The sequence below is a fragment of the Garra rufa genome, chromosome 14 (assembly GCF_049309525.1).
Source record: "Garra rufa chromosome 14, GarRuf1.0, whole genome shotgun sequence".
In the NCBI taxonomy this organism is placed as follows: domain Eukaryota; kingdom Metazoa; phylum Chordata; class Actinopteri; order Cypriniformes; family Cyprinidae; genus Garra; species Garra rufa.
In genome coordinates, this window is record NC_133374.1 from 5,135,887 (window position 1) to 5,158,690 (window position 22,804).

The 22,804-nt window shown below is 37.1% G+C and overlaps 2 protein-coding genes and 1 pseudogene across 3 annotated transcripts; all 3 read right to left on the reverse strand.

Moving 5' to 3' along the window:
* Window positions 1-47: 47 nt before the first annotated feature.
* Window positions 48-4,863, reverse strand: LOC141284644 (uncharacterized). Its single transcript, XM_073817637.1, has 3 exons — window positions 4,730-4,863; window positions 2,137-2,220; window positions 48-1,065 (listed from the first exon to the last, which is right to left on the reverse strand). The coding sequence occupies exons 1-3, from the start codon at window positions 4,821-4,823 to the stop codon at window positions 380-382; spliced, it is 864 nt and encodes a 287-aa protein (XP_073673738.1). The 5' UTR covers window positions 4,824-4,863; the 3' UTR covers window positions 48-379.
* A 1,384-nt stretch (window positions 4,864-6,247) lies between these two features.
* On the reverse strand, window positions 6,248-11,112 carry LOC141284636 (uncharacterized). Of its 2 annotated transcripts, none has more exons than XM_073817629.1 (4): window positions 10,955-11,112; window positions 10,386-10,466; window positions 8,635-8,803; window positions 6,248-8,546 (listed from the first exon to the last, which is right to left on the reverse strand). In XM_073817629.1, the coding sequence occupies exons 2-4, from the start codon at window positions 10,407-10,409 to the stop codon at window positions 7,480-7,482; spliced, it is 1,260 nt and encodes a 419-aa protein (XP_073673730.1). In that variant the 5' UTR covers window positions 10,410-10,466; window positions 10,955-11,112; the 3' UTR covers window positions 6,248-7,479. The 2 variants fall into 2 exon arrangements, with proteins under 2 accessions (XP_073673730.1, XP_073673731.1); XM_073817630.1 differs by having other exon boundaries at window positions 10,386-10,469.
* A 6,448-nt stretch (window positions 11,113-17,560) lies between these two features.
* LOC141284650 (uncharacterized) lies at window positions 17,561-22,519 on the reverse strand (annotated as a pseudogene).
* Between the last annotated feature and the right edge of the window lie 285 nt (window positions 22,520-22,804).

Genomic DNA, 22,804 nt, shown 5'->3' on the forward strand with positions numbered 1-22,804 from the left:
ATTCTAATGGGCTAACACATTAATAAAAAAATACACATATTCAGATATTCAGAGCCCATGCAACTTTTATATCGAATATATAGAGTATTGCATTTACAAGTAAACATATTGGAAATAATAAATTATGTAACAAACCAGGTCAGAAACTCATTTAGGGAATTGCTTCATAAACTGAGTGTTTCTTTATCAATGACTAACTAAGAATAAAAAAACATCAGTGCAAGACTAAAGTGACTAAATACGTTTGCTGTTCTCCAACAAAACCAAAAAGATTTTATACATTTTAAAACTATTTTATTTACTGTCTTATATTTACTGTATCTGAATCACTTTATCACAATATTTACTTGAAATATTGAATCTTGAAAAAAGTATTTGCTCACTTTGACACAGGACAATGCTTTTTAATATGAGTCACTACAGTTGATGGCCAACTGAAACTCTTTCCACACTGAGTACAGTGGTACGGCTTCTCTCTAATATGAACTTGCATGTGCCTTTTCAGGCTTAGAGTGACACTAAAACTCTTGTCACAATATGAGCACTTGTAAGGTTTTTCTCCAGTGTGAATTCTTTGGTGCTGTTTCAGAAAGGAAGGTCTAGTAAAGCTCTTCCCACACTCACCACACACATGATCTTTGACTTCATTATGTATTTTCTGGTGCTCTTTACACAAGTTCAGGCTTTTAAAACTCTTTCCACAGTAAGAACACACATGAGGCTTCTCATCTGAATGAACTTTCAAATGTTTTTTTAGATCTGATGATGAAATAAACTTTTTACCACACTGATCACAGCTAAATGGCTTTTCTCCAGAGTGAATGTGCAGATGATAACTGAGACTTGATGCTGCAGCAAAACTCTTTCCACACTGAGAGCATGTGTACGCTTTCTCTCCAGTGTGGATTCTCATGTGGCTTTTAAGGTTTCCTTTGTGTCCGAAACTCTTTCCACACTGTGAGCAGGTGTGCAGCTGTTTAGCTTTGGTTCTTGAAGGTTCGATTTTACAATGTTCCTCCTTCACTGTATTCTCCTCATGTCTTTGCTGTGTTACTTCTATCCAGTCTAAAATAAACAAATGATGTTATTAAAATCAGTGAACCTGATTTAATAGCAGAACCAAAAGAGATAAAATAAAAAATTATCATTCCTAATGCTTAATATTTCACAGCTACTATATCTTTTTAACAGCAGTTTTAAAGGGATAGTTCACCCAAAAATGAAAATTTGATGTGTATCTGCTTACCCCCAGGGCATCCAAGATGTAGGTGACTTTGTTTCTTCAGTAGAACACAAACGAAGATTTTTAACTAAAACCAGTGCAGTCTGCCAGCCAAATAATGGCAGTGGATGGGCACCAGAACTTTAAAAGTAAAAAAAACAAACATGCACAGACAAATCAAAATTACACCCTGCGGCTCGTGACGATAAATTGATGTCCTAAGACACGAAACGATCGGTTTTGCGAGAAATTGAACAGTATTTATATAATTTTTTTACCTTTGATACACAGCCACATCCATCTGTCCTGAGCACGAGTTTAGCATTCAGCTCATTACATGTGTCCGCGCTCTGGCGTAGAATACGCAAACACTGGAAGCGATCTGTCGTGTGTATACGACACTCATTGTTTACACAGTGCACAGAGATTGTGGGTATAGCGGCTATTCAATGGTACTTACTTGCGCTTATCCTGACTGTTCAAACCAATTTAAAGATAAAAGATTACGTTTGCTTGCGCAAACTCATCCAGGACTGTTGTTATTTCACCAATTTCCCCTTACGGCGTTTGGGTATACTACGCCAGAGCGCGTTCACATGTCACGAGCCGGATGATAAGCTCATGCTCATGACAGTTGGACGTGCCTCTGTATCAAAGGTAAAAAATTATATCGTCACGAGCCGCAGGGTGTAGTTTGGATTTGTCTGTGCATGTTTTTTTTTTTTACTTTTAAAGGTTTGGTGCCCATCCACTGCCATTATATGGCTGGCAGACTGCACTGGTTTTAGTTAAAAATCTTCTTTGTGTTCTACTGAAGAAACAAGCAGATAAACATCAAATTTTCATTTTTGGGTCAACTATCCCTTTAATGTTTTTCAGCAGCCAACAATGAAGAATAAAGAATGGATACCAACCTATTTGTTCCTCATTATCTTCATGTTTTATTCTGGATGGTTCGGGATCACTCATGTCTTCAATTTCCTCTATAACTTCTGTACCTGTAATGTAGGATGATGTGAAAATTCCTTACCTTTTTAACCCAGTTAAAGGAGTAGTTACTTTCAGAACAACAATTTACAGATAATTCACTCACCCCCTTGTCATCCAAGATGTTTATGTCTTTTTTTTCCTTCAGTCGTCAATAAATTATGTTTTTTGAGATAAACATTTCTGGAAATTTCTCCATATAATGGACTTAAATGGTGCCCCGTTTTTTTAATTTTCAAAATGCCGTTTAAATGCAGTTTAAATGCGGCTTCAAATGGCTGTAAACATTCCCAGCCGACGAAGAAGGGTCTTGACTACCGAAACGTTCGGTCATTTTCTTAGAAAAATATATTTTTATATACCTTTTAAGCACTGAAACTCGTCTAGCACTAGGGCTAGGGCTGTCGCGATAACCGCAATATCGCAATACCGCGCTATTGACGTGCATAACCGCAGAGGAATGCAACAACCGCAGCAACCGCGATATTGGCCTGTTTTCTTTTTTCCTAAGGATTTGCCCTTCTCACTTAATGCCTGTGTGCTGAATATTAAATTAGTAATAAGTTAGTAATGATAACATAATGTGTTTATTATGAGGCTCAGTAGATATGCACTTAACATGCCTAAACAGACAGCGAATGAGAGAGAGATCGACTGAGCTTGTGCGATTACCTGCGTCTGTCTTTCAGATCGAGTCTGGTGTGTATGTGAAACTAGCTTGTCATGTCCAAGGAAAGTGAAATCTCTGTCTTAACATCGATGCTCTGCTGGTCAGCTGAGCCTTTAAAAGTGGCGATTAAAGTTGAAATGATTTTAACATCGTGTTTCATTACGTCTCTCTTTGAATAAATAAGCGTTTTTGAACGTATAGTTGAATGAACGGATTAAAGACAAGATAGTCTCTTGCCTCCATCTTGTGGCGTATCAATGAAACTGCACTGACTGACAGCTCGCCTAAAACACGCAGGTGAAATACTGACAGAAAGTCTCTCATCCAGTCAGACTCGAGGGTGCGCGCTAACTGTTATATACACGAAGATTTCAGATGCAAAGCCTCTAAGTATGTCTGACATTTTTTCTTCAAAATTTGCATTTCTTTCTGGCTAGGTTTCTATGTAAGTACTGTTTACTTCACTTCATATATCAACGCGATTTGGTTTCGGTTTATTGATTTCTGAATATGACCTTACATTGTAACAGCCTACACACAATTATATGGCGGTAATACCGCATACCGCGCTACTGAGCCACTCAAAATTACCGCAAGGGAAATTCCTTAACCGCGACAGCCCTAACTAGGGCTTGTAGTGCGCGTTTCCGACTCCACGTACTCACGTCGAAAGGACACGCGTGACGTATGCGAAACTACAGACCCAGTGTTTACAAAGCGAACTTGAGAAGAGAGAATTGCAACGCAATCAAATACTCTTTAGCAACAAGGTACAACATAAAGTACAACGATGTCGGACCACTTTGAAGCTGGAGGAGCACATGAGATGGAGTTTTTCACCGTTTCCTACCTTTTTGAGCCGGAATACACAGACGATGAACTCTGTCAGAGAGAGAAAACTGCGACAGCCGCGGCGGCGACACAAGCCGCGGGCAGACCGCGTTCAAACGCGACGAGATGGTGGTGCAAGTGTGGAAAATGCCAGCCATTTCCAGCGGAGCAGGAATCTCAGTGCTGTCACGACTGGACCACATCTGTTCCACTGTTACAAACAATCGGCGAGTCAGGTGATGGGACTGCTTCAAGCATTTGCTGCGTTGCAGAGCATGATGGACGCAGTACGTAAAGTCGGGAATGCGCACTACAAGTATGTAAAAATATATTTTTCTAAGAAAATGACCCTTCTTCGTCGGCTGGGATTGTTTACAGCCATTTGAAGCTGCATTTAAACTGCATTTAAACGGCATTTTGAAGATTCAAAAATCGGGGCACCATTTAAGTCCATTAAATGGAGAAATTTACAGAAATGTTTATCTCAAAAAACATAATTTATTGACGACTGAAGAAAAAAAGACATAAATATCTTGGATGACGGGGTGAGTAAATTATCTGTAAATTGTTGTTCTGAAAGTGGACTACTCCTTTAAGGCACAAACCCCGCCCACCACAGATTCTAAAGACTTCATTGGTCGTCTCAATCACTGTGATCGCCTTCACAACACTGAAACAAATCTAGTACTTTTTAAGTTATTTTGTGTCAAATATGTGTGTCTCAATAACATTTTAAGTGGATTTTGGTTCTAAGTAGTGGTTTTTAATAATTGTTCTTATTTCAAAAGCCACATATGGTTCAATTCTAGACATGTAGATTTATTAAATAATGTCATATATAATTAGGCTAAACAAAAATGTCGCTCAGCCTGAATGAAAACTTTGACCTAAAATATTAAAAACACACATTAATAGGTGATTATCTCATGAAGTAATTATGCTAATGATTTAAATGCATTCTGTATCATTTATCATCAATATACTGATCAATATTTCACAGCTACCAAAAACAAACCAACCTGTTTGTTCCTCAGTATCTTCATGTTTTATTCTGAATGGTTCTGGATCACTCATATGGTCAATCTCCTCTTCAATAAACTCAATATTTATCATAGTATGTGTCAGATTTCAACACTCGACTCTGATTCTTTCTTCTGCTCGTCGTGTTTTGCTCGATTGTATTTTTATGGCAAACTCGAAAACGCTTTAGTCTATTGTTGACATCTGCTGGAAACTCCTGGTAACAGCACACACACACTCGGGGTTTAGGTAGGTTTTTCATGTATTATGAGAATTTTCTATGGACATAATGATTTTGTACTGTATATATTTCAAATAATTTCCATGTTATCTACAAGAAATTAATCATTCATTCTGATGATGTCTGAGATCTTCTGTAAATTGGCACATTACACACATTTCATTGTGTGTCAACAGACTGAGACAAACTACAGGATCAACACAAATAAAATCTATTACTGAACAATAATAACATACTCTTATGGACTAACAAAACAATACATGTTATTTGTTCACTACTCACTGCTGTGTGTGTGCAGTTGAATGCAAAAATGCAAAGCACAAATTTAGAATATGGAACACTGATAGAACCTCTGATAGAACACCTTAAAAGTATCCTGTTGCACACATTGAAAGACTTGAGCTTCCTCAAGAAATATAGCCGACTTAGGCCCTTCTTGTAAACAGCCTCCGTGTTTGTAGACCATGCCAACTTGTTGTCCAACTCAAAATAGACTTTTATATATACTCAACACAGATTATTATTTAATCTCAAACACTCGTTCAAACTGCGGGGCACCATAGAAGTCCATTATATGGAGAGAAATCCTGAAATGTTTTCCTCAAAAAACACTATTTCTTTACGACTGAAGAAAGAAAGACATGAACATCTTGGATGACAAGGGGGTGAGTACATTATCTATTTTGGACACTTTTTCTCCCTTTTTGGACACTTGTTTTATTTTATGTTTAATAAAAGCCTCACACCCACTGTGTCTGCGGTTTGCTCCTCTCGCCACACACCTTTATGAAATATTAGTTAATCGCTAAATATTCGTCTATGACATTTATTGTTGTGTCTTTCTTCTTTTATGTATTTCTATCATCGAAAAAGCTGCGCTCTAAAAAATTGTGGATTAAATACAACCCAGCGCAGGGTAAAATTCAGACAAACCCAGCAACTGGGCTGTTTCAGTTCATCAAAAATTTAGACAAAACCAAAACATTTTATAAAATGATAAACCTTTTGCATTTCTATTGTGTTATATAACATTGGTTTAAACAAAAACAGCAGAAAGCCTAAATGAAAATGATTGTTTACACTGTTTCAATATAAAAACAAGTGCAATTATGTAGTGTAGTTTTTCTGTAGTCTTTCAAGAAGGCAGAGGATCACAAAATAGGAGGAGAACCAGCAGCACTGACAGATAAAGAGGAGATGGTCAAGTATTAACTTTTGCTTTTGAATTTGTCGGAAATAAAGACGACCACAGAAATTGTGAATAATTTGTGTTTATTTAAGAGTTGTTGTGGTGATTACAACATATATCTCGTATTACCCTGGCATGCGTGCATTCCATAACAGTTCGATTAAGGTGTTTACATAAAGGCTTTTCAGTCCGATTGTGCTTTTAATCCATTTGCTAAGGGATTATTTGGTTGCATGTAAAATTATAACGTTATAAAGATTTTTACATCAAAAAACATCATCATCATTTAGAAATAATGCACTATTTTCTGTCCTGTTTTTCCATATTATTACATCACAGTTATCACAACATATAGCATTAAACAAAGTGGAAACAAGAGTTTCTAAAACCAAATACTTGTGTTCAGTTTATTTACACTGAATACTGAGTGTCAAGAATCAATGAGCTGCTGAAAAGACAAGTTTTAGAGCTACTGTTTTCACAGTCTGTGTATCAACTGACTACGAGTAATATGAGTAAATAAACATAATCAGAGAAAAATCAGAGATGTCAGTGAAACTTTATATATTTACACTACAAAAAAATCTTTCCTTACTTAGGTTTTTTTGAGTTGTTTCCAGCCAAAATATCTAAAAATAAAAATGTTGGACAACTGCAAAAGTATTTAGTCACTTAAATCTTACATTGACTTTTTATTGTAGCATTTAACAAAGTTGTGTAGACTCTGTATAAGGATGCAAATACACTGCAAAAATGCTTTTCTTAGACTTTACAGTGTAAAAATATTTCACCAGATTTAACATAAAAACCTAAGTTCAGCAGCTGCCTTAACATTAAGTTAAATCAGCTTAAAACTACAAGTCATTTTAACTTATTACAATAAAAATGAGTTGATTTAACTTGTGAGTTGAATTGACCTAAGTTGATTTAACTTAAATTGATTTTAAGGCAGCTGCTAAACTAAAGTTTTTAAGTTGAAACTGGTAAAAAACTTTTTACAGTGTAGTCTTGTTTCCAGCCAAAATATCTAAAAATTCTTAAATAAAGATTTTCTAGACAAAAAAAAAAAATTCTTGTTTTCAGTAAAAACTTAAAATCAAAATTAAGTTTTTGCTTAAAACAAGCAAAATAATCTGCCAATGGCGTAAGAAATATTTTTTTATTTCAAACAGAAAACACCCCATTCTTACCCCATTGGCAGATTATTTTGCTTGTTTGTTACTGAAAACAAGAAATTTTTTCTTTGTCCTCCTTTATTTAAGAATTTTTGGATATTTTTGATACTTTTGCACATTATTGACTCTGTAGAAAACATTTGCTCACTCTGACACAAAACAATGCTTTTTGATATGAGTCACTAGAGCTGATGACTGAGTAAAGCTCTTTCCACACCGAGTACAGCGGTACGGCTTCTCTCCATTATGAACTCGCTCATGTACTTTCAGGCTTCCTGGCTGAGTGAAACTCTTGCCACAATATGAGCACTTGTAAGGTCTTTCTCCAGTGTGAATCCTTTGGTGCTCTTTCAGATAGACAGCCATAGTAAAACCCTTCCCACACTCACAACACACATGATCTCTCACTCCATCGTGTGTTTTCTGATGCTTTTTACAATTGTCCAGTCTTGAAAAACCCTTTCCACAGAAATAACACACATGAGGCTTCTCATCTGAATGCACAGTCGAGTGTCTTTTTAGAGTTGATGAAGAAATAAACGTTTTTCCACACTGATCACAGTTAAATGGCTTTTCGCCAGAGTGAATGAGCATATGTTTTTCGAGACCTTTTGCATTATTGAAACTCTCTTCACACTGAGTACAGTGGTACGGCTTCTCTCCAGTATGAAGTCGCTCATGTACTTTCAAGTTTCCTGAATGAGTGAAAGTCTTGTCACAATATGAGCACTTGTAGGGTTTTTCTCCAGGATCTTTCAGATCGCCAGCTGCGTTAAAGCTCGTCCCACACTCAAAGTACACATGATCTGTAACATTATGTGTTTTCTGATGTTGTTTCAAGCTTCGCAATTGTGAAAAACTATATCCACAGAGAAAACACACATGAGGCTTCTCATCTGAATGAACTGTCAGGTGGACTTTGAGATTTGCTGATGAAATAAACTTTTTACCACACTGATCACAGCTAAACGGCTTTTCTCCAGAGTGAACGTGCAGATGATAACTGAGACTTGATGCCCCAGTAAAACTCTTTCCACACTGAGGGCATGTGTACGGTTTCTCTCCAGTGTGGATTCTCATGTGTCTTTTAAGGTCACCTTTCTGTCTGAAACTCCTTCCACACTGTGAGCAGATGTGCAGCTGTTTAGCTTTGGTTCTTGAAGGTTCGATTTTACAGTGTTCCTCCTCCACTTCAATCACTTCTAGCCAGTCTAAAATAAACAAATGATCTGGTTAAAATCAAGTCAAACTGTAACTTTGTCAGCAGTCAGCATTACAGAATCAAGAACAGACACCAACCTATTTGTTCCTCAGTATCTTCATGCTTTATTCTGGATGGTTCTGGATCACTCATGTCTTCAATCTCCACTTTAACCATCTCCATCTTTACTGTATTCACCAGTTGAGTTGTTGTGGGAGGGGCTTCATCGTAGATGTGAACCACTGGCGTGCGCGAGGTCGTCGACATCTGCCGACATATTACACTCTAATTTATAATAAACCAGGACACTCTGTACTGGAAACATGGACTAAAAAATATCTCTGATCGTTAACAGATTTGCTTGGAAATCCAACTGCCAATTCCATTTTGTCATTAATGGGACATTTCATAGGCATAATAATATTTCAGGGCCTGTATTCACAAAACATTTTATCTTACCACTAAGAGTTCTCCTAAATAGCAGTAAAAGTTTTTAGATAGGGGAAGGGTCTCTGTCAGAGATTTCTTCATAGAAATATTGTAGAGCATGATATTAAGTTGCCATATTCAAATAAAGTAAAAAAAAAAGTTGCCATCAAGATTTTAAAATGTAGGCTAAGTGTCACAAATTAAACAAGTATATGTTCAGCTGATTATCAGCCTATTACTTGTTAGCTGATATGCATATAAACAGCCTTTTTATTAACAGAATAGAATAATCAAGGCTGATATGCAAACATAAAAGAAAACCAAGCTGGACGCAAGAATAGCTGTTACTTCTTGCCCAACTTGTTAATGAAAACAAGGATATAATCAAAGGAAATTTTGATTAATTGGAGTTCTTAGGCAGATTACCAGCAACAGCCATTTTAGGATAGTTGTGATTTGGTCTTAGTGACTTAGGAGTCCTCTTCACTGCTCCTAACGTTTCTCAGATTTAGGAGCAAGTTTTAGTGCTAAAACGCTTTGTGAAATACTCTTAGAGCAAAAATTTAGGAGTCCTGTATTTAGGACTGACCCGCCCACTATTTTTCAGATTTTCTCCTAAATCGGTTAAGTTATGAGCTACTTTTAGCCTTAAGATGTTTTGTGAATACGGACCCTTAAAAATACCCCTACACAAAACAACAGGCATTTTAATTTTGTATGATTTATCACCTTAAAAATGTCCCCAGAAGATCAAAATTGACTGGTATTACTACACTTGTGGGAACATTTGGTCATAGTGAATACCCGTTTTAAAAGGTTCTTCACAGTAATGCAACAGAAGAACCATTTTTGTTTCCACCAAGAACCAAGAATTCAGTCAAAGTTCTTTGTGGAACCATTTAGACCCATGCTTTAGTGTGCACATTTGAATCATTTATATACTTATTTTTTATCACTTGGTTCTTTGGTCTGCTTTTAAAAGATTCCAAGTGACTTTATCTTATCTCTTTATCTCTTTATCTTGCAGAAAATACAGTTTTGTAAGTATCATCCTTCAATCTTTTGGTTTACTTTGCTGGATACGTTTTTAAATAGATTATTATTAAAATAGATTATTAAATAGATAATTTCACTGCTTCTTATTTTCTAACTACGGCTATAAAATCTGGCGAACTTCCCTGCTGAAAAAAACAGCATATGCTGGTTAGGTATGTTTTGGTGCTGGGATGCTGGTTTTAGCTGGTTTATGCTGGTCATGTTGCTGGTCAAGGACCAGCATAAACCAGCTAAAACCAGCATCCCAGCACCAAAACATACCTAACCAGCATATGCTGGTTTTTTTTTTTGTTTTTGTTTTTTCAGCAGGGCTAGATTACCTTAATGATCTTCAGCAGTAAATAATCAAAATCAAGACACCAACCTCGTAGTTTCTCAGTGTCTTCATATACTTTTACGGTTCTGGATAACTGTGTGAATTGCGATCGCTGTGTGAAGACCAAATCTGCTGAGCAAAGCATCAAACATAAGTCAATGAATTGATCGTTTTTAATAAAAAGAACAATATTTCTCTTTTGGTTTTTCGTTTGTATTAATTTAGTTGTACCTGTTTAACTATTAGACGATATCTATCATTGTATTCATATATTGGTTGAAAACACAATCACATGAGGACAAAAACTACAACTAGAAAGAACACAAAATGTAAACATGTGAAAAACGACCAGATTGTACGCAATAAATACTGGAGCACCAAACAATCAATTTGATAATTAAATTAAGGTTATGAGCCAGAATAGATTTCTCTGAAACACCAAATATATATTCTAAGACTTTAGAAATAAGCATATTTGCTGTTACAAATATAAAACGAAATCGTTCTGGATCACTCATGTCGTCAATCCCCTCTTTATTAATAATCGCAATATTAACCATAGTATGTGTCAGATTTCAGCTGCTACATCTGGAGTTTCTGATGTAAATAATCCCAACCTTTATTGGTGAACTGTTGAGCCATGAAAAGCTGGATGAAGACAAACTCTGCAAACCTCCTGGAACATGCAAAGTGGAAATATACGGCATCCTATGAAAATATTACACTTCTAAGAAAAAAATCTGCTAGACTGCAGCGCTTTTTCTCTTCTGCTCGTCGTGTTTTTGCTCGTTTGCATTTGTATGGCAAACTCAAAAAAGCTTTGTCTATTGCTGACATCTGCTGGAAATTCCTGGTAACAAACACACATGTACAGTCGTGGCCAAAAGTTTTGAGAATGACACAAATATTAGTTTTCACAAAGTTTGCTGCTAAACTGCTTTTAGATCTTTGTTTCAGTCGTTTCTGTGATGTACTGAAATATAATTACAAGCACTTCATACGTTTCAAAGGCTTTTATCGACAATTACATGACATTTATGCAAAGAGTCAGTATTTGCAGTGTTGGCCCTTCTTTTTCAGGACCTCTGCAATTGGACTGGGCATGCTCTCAATCAACTTCTGGGCCAAATCCTGACTGATAGCAACCCATTCTTTCATAATCACTTCTTGGAGTTTGTCAGAATTAGTGGGTTTTTGTTTGTCCACCCGCCTCTTGGGGATTGACCACAAGTTCTCAATGGGATTAAGATCTGGGGAGTTTCCAGGCCATGGACCCAAAATGTCAACGTTTTGGTCTCCGAGCCACTTAGTTATCACTTTTGCCTTATGACAAGGTGCTCCATCGTGCTGGAAAATGCATTGTTCTTCACCAAACTGTTGTTGGAAGAAGTTGCTGTTGGAGGGTGTTTTGGTACCATTCTTTATTCATGGCTGTGTTTTTGGGCAAAAGTGTGAGTGAGCCCACTCCCTTGGATGAGAAGCAACCCCACACATGAATGGTCTCAGGATGCTTTACTGTTGGCATGACACAGGACTGATGGTAGCGCTCACCTTTTCTTCTCCGGACAAGCCTTTTTCCAGATACCCCAAACAATCGGAAAGAGGCTTCATCGGAGAATATGACTTTGCCCCAGTCCTCAGCAGTCCATTCGCCATACTTTTAGCAGAAGATCAATCTGTCCCTGATGGTTTTTTTTTTTTTTGGAGAGAAGTGGCTTCTTTGCTGCCCTTCTTGACACCAGGCCATCTTCCAAAAGTCTTGGCCTCACTGTGCGTCAGATGCGCTCACACCTGCCTGCTGCCATTCCTGAGCAAGCTCTGCACTGGTGGCACTCTGATCCCGCAGCTCAATCCTCTTTAGGAGACCATCCTGGCGCTTGCTGGACTTTCTTGGACGCCCTGAAGGCTTCTTAATAAGAATTGAACCTCTTTCCTTGAAGTTCTTGATAATCCTATAAATTGTTGATTTAGGTGCAATCTTAGTAGCCACAATATCCTTGCCTGTGAAGCCATTTTTATGCAACGCAATGATGGCTGCACGCGTTTCTTTGCAGGTCACCATGGTTAACAATGGAAGAACAATGATTTCAAGCATCACCCTCCTTTTAACATGTCAAGTCTGCCATTCGAACCCAATCAGCCTGACATAATGATCTCCAGCCTTGTGCTCGTCAACATTCTCACCTGAGTTAACAAGACGATTACTGAAATGATCTCAGCAGGTCCTTTAATGACAGCAATGAAATGCAGTGGAAAGTTTTTTTCGGGATTAAGAAGGACTATGCAATTCATCTGATCACTCTTCATAACATTCTGGAGTATATGCAAATTGCTATTATAAAAACTTAAGCAGCAACTTTTCCAATTTCCAATATTTATGTAATTCTCAAAACTTTTGGCCACGACTGTAGGGTTTTCATGTTTCATGAGGATTTTCCATAGACATAATTCGATACTGTGCATGTTTGACAATATTTTCACTTAATCTACACTGAATAATCTGTCCTGACAACATCAAATGAGCTGCTGAAAAGCCAACAGTTTCCTGTTTTTATTATGATGATGTCTGAGATCTTCTGTAAATTGGCACATTAAGCACATTTCATTGTTTCAACAGACTGAGACAGACTACAGTATTATCACAAATGAAATATATTACTGAAGATTACTAACATATTCTAATGGACTAACACATCAATAAAAATAATTTTAAAAAATCACATAAACAGATGTCAGAAAATATAGATTTTATTTCCATCATTATACAGAGAATATGCAACTTTTTGATTGCACATATAGTAGTATTGCATTTATAAATAAATATGTTAGAAAAAAAAAAGTAACAATAAGCTCAAACTCTTTGATGGAACTGTTTCTGACAAAACCTAGTACCTCATTGTACCTTAGCAATCAATAACAAAGGAACTAACTCGTGTAAACTAACTCATTCTCTGTGTTCATTAAATAGACTGGTTAACACAAGAAGTTTCTGTTATAGCACAATTAATGAAAAAATAAATAACTTAAACATATCTACTTCTCCTGACAGATTTGGCAACAAAAAACATCATTGATTTAATTCTTACTGTAAGAGTCCTGAATTAATCAATTAACTTAGAGAATTAACCAAGATGATACAGTGTTTCAGAATAAAGTATGTTTCACACTTTCAGTGATTTTTCATAAGTGAGTTTGATGAACAGCCAGCATGAATCCTTTGGTGCCGTTTCAGAGAGTCAGCTGTACCAAAGCTCTTCTCACACTCACAACACACATGATTTTTCACTTCATCATGCGTTCTCAGATGCTTTCTACAGTTGTCCAGCCTTGTAAAACCCTTTCCACAGTAAGAACACACATGAGGCTTCGCATCTAAATGAACTTTCATGTGAACTTTTAGATTTGCTGATGAATAAAATTTCTTTCCACACTGATCACAGCCAAATGGCATTTCTCCAGAGTGAATGCGCAGATGTTTTTTGAGACACGGCGCACTGTTGAAACTCTTTTCACAATGAGTGCAGTAATATGGAAGCTCTCCAGTATGAACTCGCTCATGTGATTTCATGTATTCAGAGCGAGTGAAACTTTTGTCACAATATGAGCACTTGTAAGGTTTTTCTCCAGTATGAACTTGTTGGTGCCGTTTTAGTTCACTAGCTGTAGTAAAGCTCTTCCCACACTCATAACACACATGATCCTTCACCTCATCATGCGTTCTCCGATGCCTTCTACAGTTGTCCATCCTTGAAAATCTCTTTCCACAGAAAGAACACACATGAGGCTTCTCATCTGAATGAACTTTCATGTGAATTTTTAGATTTACTGTTGCATGAAATTCTTTGCCACATTGATCACAGCTAAACGGCTTTTCTCCGGAGTGACAGAGCAGATGTTTACGGAGACTTGTTGTACAAGTAAAAGTCTTTCCACACTGTGAGCAGGTGTGCCGCTTTTTGGCTTTTCTTCTTTGTGTTTTGAAGGTATGACATTCATCCTTAACTTCTTTCACCTCATGTATTTGCGGTTTTACGTCAATCCAGTCTAAAATAAAGTGTTGAAAATTAAGTGAACTGCATCTTTGTTCCATTAATGTTTCTCAGCAGTCAACAATAAAGAATCAAGAATGGGCACCAACCGGTCTGCACCGCAGTATCTTCGTGTTTTATTCCAAGTGGTTCTTGATCACTCACGTCTTCAATCTCCTCTTTAATAAACTCCATCTTTAACAGTCACACAGATTTCAGCTGCTGCACCTGGAGTTTGTACCTGTAATGTAGGATGATGTCAATATTCACCAGTATACCCTGTTTTGGTGCTGGGATGCTGGTTTTAGCTGGTTTATGCTGGTCCTCAGTTGGTCATGTTGAAAAACCAGCAAAGGACCAGCATAAACCAGCAAAGGACCATCTTAAATCAGCAAAGGACCAGCTTAAACCAGCAAAGAGCCAATTTAAACCAGCAAATGGCCAGCTTAAACCAGCAAAGGGCCAGCTTAAACCAGCAAAGGGCCAATTTAAACCAGCAAATGGCCAGCATAAACCAGCAAAGAGCCAATTTAAACCAGCAAATGGCCAGCTTAAACCAACAAAGGGCCAATTTAAACCAGCAAATGGCCAGCATAAACCAGCAAAGGGCCAACTTAAACCAGCAAAGGGCCAACTTAAACCAGCAAATGGCCAGCTTAAACCAGCAAATGGCCAGCTTAAACCAGCAAATGGCCAGCTTAAACCAGCAAATGGCCAGCTTAAACCAGCAAATGGCCAGCTTAAACCAGCAAATGGCCAGCTTAAACCAGCAAATGGCCAGCTTAAACCAGCAAATGGCCAGCTTAAACCAGCAAATGGCCAGCTTAAACCAGCAAATGGCCAGCTTAAACCAGCAAATGGCCAGCTTAAACCAGCAAATGGCCAGCTTAAACCAGCAAATGGCCAGCTTAAACCAGCAAATGGCCAGCTTAAACCAGCAAATGGCCAGCTTAAACCAGCAAATGGCCAGCTTAAACCAGCAAATGGCCAGCATAAACCAGCAAATGGCCAGCTTAAACCAGCAAATGGCCAGCTTAAACCAGCAAATGGCCATCTTAAACCAGCAAATGGCCAGCTTAAACCAGCAAATGGCCAGCTTAAACCAGCAAATGGCCAGCTTAAACCAGCAAATGGCCAGCTTAAACCAGCAAATGGCCAGCTTAAACCAGCAAATGGCCAGCATAAACCAGCAAATGGCCAGCTTAAACCAGCAAATGGCCAGCATAAACCAGCAAATGGCCAGCTTAAACCAGCAAATGGCCAGCATAAACCAGCAAATGGCCATCTTAAACCAGCAAATGGCCAGCATAAACCAGCAAATGGCCAGCTTAAACCAGCAAATGGCCAGCTTAAACCAGCAAATGGCCAGCATAAACCAGCAAATGGCCAGCTTAAACCAGCAAATGGCCAGCATAAACCAGCAAATGGCCAGCTTAAACCAGCAAATGGCCAGCTTAAACCAGCAAATGGCCAGCTTAAACCAGCAAATGGCCAGCTTAAACCAGCAAATGGCCAGCTTAAACCAGCAAATGGCCAGCTTAAACCAGCAAATGGCCAGCTTAAACCAGCAAATGGCCAGCTTAAACCAGCAAATGGCCAGCTTAAACCAGCAAATGGCCAGCTTAAACCAGCAAATGGCCAGCATAAACCAGCAAATGGCCAGCATAAACCAGCAAATGGCCAGCTTAAACTAGCAAAGGACCAGCATACCAGCATCAAATCTACCTAACCAGCATATGCTGTTTTTTCAACAGGGTACTAACCGAGGAAAATGCAAAGATTATCTTTAGAGACTAATTTTTAGATATACACTGAATAACACTGCAGGCTGATCAAAATGAATGACTCTGTTCAATTCTGTACTATGTTAAAAGTACAAACAAAATTAATTAGTACATTAGAACATAAACACTGTTTTAGAAGTTTACAAATCGTGTTTATCACACAAAAGTGATCCCTGCCAACATATTAAGCTCTAATTAATAAACAATCAAAACATGCAAACTCTGTAAACAGTGAACATTTCTCACATGCACAATGAAAATATACCGCATCCGGCGAAAATATTCCACAACTGACCTTCATTTACGATCGATGACAGCGTCACTTGTAGCTTAAAGTTGGTTAAGATATGCAGCACTTATGTTTCACGCTACTCTCTTCAGTGCGTGCTCCATTAGCTCCTTTGGATTTTTATGGCAAACATTTTAGTGTATTGCTGCCATCTAATGAAAAATGCTGGTAATACAGGCAGACATTTTTCTTAGTTAACACAGTGTCCAGATCATACTCTAGTGCTAAGAACAACAGACTGAGAGGAATTACTGATTATTTCAGTGAAATGGAAATTTAATTTGCATCATTATACTGACCTGCAACTTTTGAAGAAAATGTTTTATGCAAAAATGCACTTAATTTTGACCTTTTTTTTTCTGAATACAAGACAATAATTTTTACTCGTCTAGAAAATGCTTCTTGTTTTATTAATTTTTAGATATTTTGGCTGGAAACAAGACAAAAAAATCTAAGCTAGAAAAGCATTTTTTTGCAGTGTATCACAAAACAGGTGCATTGAAGTGTGTTTTCCTAAAAGGTTGTGTGCCTGTGACTAAAGAAAAATTAAAGATATTTCAATATGATTTAGATTCTGGTTTTAAACAAAGTTATACCTTTGTACTCATTTTATACAGCTGATATTTGTTAAAGAGGAACATCTAAGATAAAATATTAAAAATAGAAATGTATCTTGCTTCCATATACCAAAACAGGTGCATTGAAGTGCCTTTTCCTAAAAGGTTATGTGCCTGTGACTAAAGAGAAATTAAAGGTATCGCAATATGATTTAGATTCTGAAGAAAAACAAATAATCTTGAAACTAGAAATGCATCTTGCTTCCCTATATCAAAACAAAGTGCATTTAACAAACCTGTCTGTATGACAAAAAAAAAAAAATGTAATTATTAGGTTGTGAGCCTGTGACTAAAGATTCATTAAATATAGCTCAATATGATTTAGATTCTGGTTTTAAACAAAGTTCTACTTTTGTACTCATTTTTATACAGCTGGTACTCTTTAAAGAGGAATGTCTGAAGAAGAACAAATAATCTTGAAACTACAAATGCATCTTATTTCTTTGCATTAAACAAAATGAACCAAATAGAACCTTAAAAATGAAGACACCAATAGAGACGTATGTTAAAAATCAGTATCCAATCTCTTTAATAAGTCTGGAGTTATAGGCATGCAAAAATGAGGGTAAAGAAAAATACAAAAAAATGCATAGTGCAGGTATGGTTTCTGTAGTCTTTAAAAACGAAAGATTGAAAAACACAGCTATAGCTGATTATCACATTAAGTCATGATAGTTTGTCTCAGTCTTTTGACACACAATGAGCTTAACGTCTCAGACATCATCATAATGAATGAAGTGAGAACAGGGAACTATTGGCTTTTCACAAGCTCAGTTTAAACGTTACAGTTGTTTCCATCACTAATTCAGTTACACCGTTTTGTCATTTTGTTGAGACAACAGGAAGAGTATTCACTTAGCTCATCACGACTGTCTTAGACAATGTTTTTTATATGATTCTCTACAGAATTGGAATATTTAAAACTCTTCCCAAACTTCTCTCTAGTGTGAACTCGCTCATGCTTTCTCAGGTTTTCAGCCTGAGTGAAACTCTTGCCACAATGTGAGCACTTGTAAGGTTTTTCTCCAGTATGAAGTCGCTCATGCTTTCTCAGGTTTCCAGACACAGCAAAACTCTTCTCACAATGTGAGCACTTGTAAGGTTTTTCTCCAGTGTGAATTCTTTGGTGCCGTTTCAGACAGCCAGCTGTAGTAAAGCTCTTCCCACACTCACAACACACATGATCTCTCACTTCATCATGTGTTTTCTGATGCTTTTTACAATGGTCCAGCCTTGAAAAACTCTTTCCACAGAAAGAACACAAGTGAGGCTTATGATCTGAGTGAACTTTCAGGTGTGTTTTTAGATTTGATGACGAAACAAAACCTTTACCACACTGATCACAGCTAAACGGCTTTACTCCAGAGTGAACATGCAGATGATACCCGAGAGCTTTTTTACATTTGAAACTCTCTCCACACTGAGTACAGTGGTACGGCTTCTCTCCAGTGTGAACTCGCTCATGTACTTTCAGGTTTCCAGACTGACTGAAACTCTTGTCACAATGTGAGCACTTGTAATGTTTTTCTCCAGTGTGAATTCGTTGGTGCTGTTTCAGAGAGCAAGCTGCAGTAAAGTTCTTCCCACACTCAAAGCACATGTGATTTTGCACTTCATTATGTGTTTGCTGGTGCTCCTTACAACGGTCCAGTCGTAAAAAACTCTTTCCGCAGTAAGAACATGCATGAGGCTTCTCACCTGAATGAACTTTCAAGTGTTCTTTTAGATTTGCTAACAAAGCAAAACCTTTACCACATTGATCACAGTGAAATGGCTTTTCTCCAGAGTGGCAGAGCAGATGAACTTGAAGTCTGTTTCCATTTGCAAAGCTCTTTCCACACTGAGGGCAGGCGTACGGTTTCTCTCCAGTGTGAACTCTTTATGTGTTCGTTAAGGTTTTTTACATTGCGGAAACGCTTTAAACACTGAGGGCAGGTGTGCAGCTGTTTGGCTTTTGTTCCTTGTGTTTTGAAGTCACAACATTTCTCCACTTCATTGATTTTGTGTCTTTGCTCTGTCACTTCCATCCAATCTACATAAAAAGTATAATCAGGTCATTAATATTTCTGTAGTCACAATGATTTCAAAGCCACAAAAGCATTCAATAGAATGGACACCAGCCTGTTTGTTCCTCAGTATCTTCATGTTTTATCCAGGATGGTTCTGTATAACTTATGTCTTCAATCTCCTCTTTAATAAACTCCATCTTCAACAGTCACAGATTTCAGCTGCTGCACCTGGAGTTTGTTCTTCTCTTGTAGGATGATGTGGATATTCACCAGTATTTATAGGTCAATTGTTGTGGGAGGGGCTTCACTGTAGGTGTGAACTGTGATCATTGGCTGATACTGAGACCCACACGACCAGTTCTGGAGAATATATATATATATATATATATATATAAAAATAAAAAAATGTTACTGCATTATTTTTTGAAGTCAGGTTAACATATTAGAAGTGTGCTTTGCAGTTAAATACGGCGTATTTGCTAACTTTACTAACACGACACTGGCTTGCTTAGTCCCCCTAAATTTGCACTCATGTACCCCAGTAAGTATTAAAGATATCTCAGTAATCCTTTCATAGAACCGAGGTTACTGCAGTAAAATCAAGGATATAAGCTCAAACATCTTCTTTCTATATGGCAGAACTGATTGTGCAACTGAAAAGATTCGTGCCACATATAAACTATATTGCCAAAAGTATTGGGACACCCCCTTCTAATGAACAGGTTTAACTACTTTAGTATTTTCCATATAATGATATTCTCCGGAATTGTGTGACAATGCCTTTGTGTATAAAGCAAGGTACAAATAGAAATGATTGATTCAGTCAGTGTGGAAGAACTTTGTTCTTGTGTAAGTTGTAATACCAGCTGAACACCTCTGGTGTGACTTTAAATGCAGACCTTGAGCCAAAAACTCATCCCAAATAGCAATGATTTATACATAAGGGTAGTCATTTTAGACACTTCCAAAACTGGTGCAACATAGATGGAAATACAATTTATAAATACATTAATTATGCTTCACACTCACAGTTTTGGAAGTGCCTTTTTCTGTTCTAAAGAATGGGGGTGTCCCAATACTTTTGTCCATATAGTGTATGTACAAGTCATTGGTGTTTGGCAAAGAGATTTTTGCTCAAGGTTGCATTTAAAGTCACACCAGAGGTGTTCAGCCAGGATTATGAGTTGGCTTCATGCAGAACAGTCAAGTTCTTCCACACTGACTGAATCAATCATTCTCTATGAACATTGCCTTATACACAAAGGGATTGTCATGTTAAAATAGAAAGGGTCCTGTCCAAACTGTTGCTATAAAATTAGAAGCGCACAATTCCCTAGAATATCATTAGATGCTTAAAGATTTGTACTTGTGGAAAATTACTACAGTAGTCAAACCTTTTCATTAGAAGGCAGTGTCCCAATGCTTTTGGCAATAAAAGTGTATTTATCAAAGAGGCATCCTTCAGGTCCACTGAAGGGAACCTCTTTCCGGGTTCAAAACCTGTCCCATCACAAACCCTGAACAGCTAGCGTTGCCGGCGAATATGGACAAGGGGCATGGAGAAATCAAGAGTTTGGAGAAGGCTACAGCAAGATACAAACCTCTGATCAGCCTCAAAAATAGAAAGCCAAGAAGAATAGAGTTTGCAAAAAAGCACAAAGGTGAGCCAGTTGAGTTTTGGAACTTCTTTTATGGACCGATGAGACAAAGATTAACCTTTATCTTAGTGATGGGAAAGCATACAACCTCATCTGTAAAGCATGGTGTACACCTAATAATAAAATGTGACATTCTGTAGTTTTGTCTCATATTCATCTTTTAATCATATTTGAAAATGTCCTGACTCCACAACAGAGAAAGCAATGTTGTCTTTACTTAAATTAGTTACATTTTTGAGTTATAGGAATGCAAACTTCAGGAAAGACTACAAAAAGTGCCTTTTTCCTCATTTTTGAAGCGTCACCATTGGCATTTACCGCAACAAGCATTGCTAAACTCAACTAACTTTATTAGACCTACCTAATATCTGCGTAAAAATAAAACAATATGGCTGACACCTTTATAACAACATTTTCCCCTTAATTGATCTTATCTACGAAATATTGGATTAGATATTGGACTATTTGACATTTAAAGGAGTAGTTCATATTTATGTCTTTCTTTCTTCCGTTGTAAGGAAATTATGTTTTTTGAGGAAAACATTTCAGGATGTCTCTCCATATAATGGACTTCTATGGTGCCCCCGAGTTTGAACTTCCAAAATGCAGCTTCAAAGGGCTCCAATTGATCACGGACAAAGAAAGAAGTGTCTTATCTAGCATAACGATCAGTTATTTTCTAAAAAAATTACAATTTATACACTTTTTAACCTCAAATGCTTGTCTTGTCTAGTTCTGTGTGTACTCTGTGTCGAGATTAAAAAGTATATAAATTGTAAATATTTCTAGAAAATAACCAATTGTTTCGCTAGATAAGACCCTTCTTCCTCGGTTTCGATCATTTAGAGCCCTTTAAAGCTGCAATTAAACTGCATTTTTGAAGTTCAAACTCGGGGGCACCATAGAAGTTAACTATATGGAGAGAAATCCTGAAATGTTTTCCTCAAAAGACATAATTTCTTTACGACTGAAGAAAGAAAGACATGAACATCTTGGATGACAAGGGGCGAGTACATTATTTGTAATTTTTTGTTCTGAAAGTGAACTACTCTTAATATTTTGGCTTTCTTCTTAATTTTTGTATTTCTATCATCAGAAGGAGCTGTGAGCGGAATCCAATATTTCTTTTTATTTGATCAAGGAAACCAGTGGTGATTCAGGGCTTGTAGTTAACTAGTTCAGCAAAAAATATCATTTAAAAAAAAACAACCAAAACATTTTATAAAATTATAAACCTTGCATTTCAATTATGTAATATATAACTGGTTTGAACAAAGATAACAGACAGCCAGAATGAAAATGCTTATTTATGCTATTTCAATGTCAAAAACATGATCAGTGCAGGTATGGGTTCTGTGCTTTTAAATAGAACTTTGATAACTAACTTATAAAAGATAAAAAATAATAATAAATAAGTGATTATTACATAAAGTGGTGATCCTGTAGGTTGAAATGAACAATGAAATGTGTTTAATGTGCCTATTTACAGAAGATCTCAGACATAATCATCATGAATGAGACGAAAACAGGGAACTATTGGCTTTTCAGCAGCTCATTTAAACATTAAAGCTCTGTTTCTGTCAGACTATTGTTTCACTAATTGTCAGTTGTCACTAACTACTTAAACAAAAATGTAGAATAAAGAGTGGAAACCAACCTGTTTGTTCCTCAGTATCTTACTGTTTTATTCTGGTTCTGGGTCACTCATGTTTTCAATTCATGTATCACATTTAAATTAGCAGAGTACTGCAAGACCGTCAATAATTAGCTACTATAGTATGTGTCAGATTTCAGCACTCGACTGAGTCGACTCTTGCGCTTCTCCTTCTTCTTCTTTCTTATTGGCACACCGCACTTATCAGTGCATTCCTGCCATCTGTTGGTGACTCAAATCAAAAACACTTTCCTCAATCCCCCCCTAGTGAAAAATACAAATACTTGATTGTATTTCAAATATATTTATTTCATGATAAGTATACTGACTATAGATAGAAATGCTTAGAGTTGGGGTATTTGGACTCGAGTACAATTTTAGCGGACTCTGACTTTTTACGGACAGAAATTTTACTGACTCGATGCATT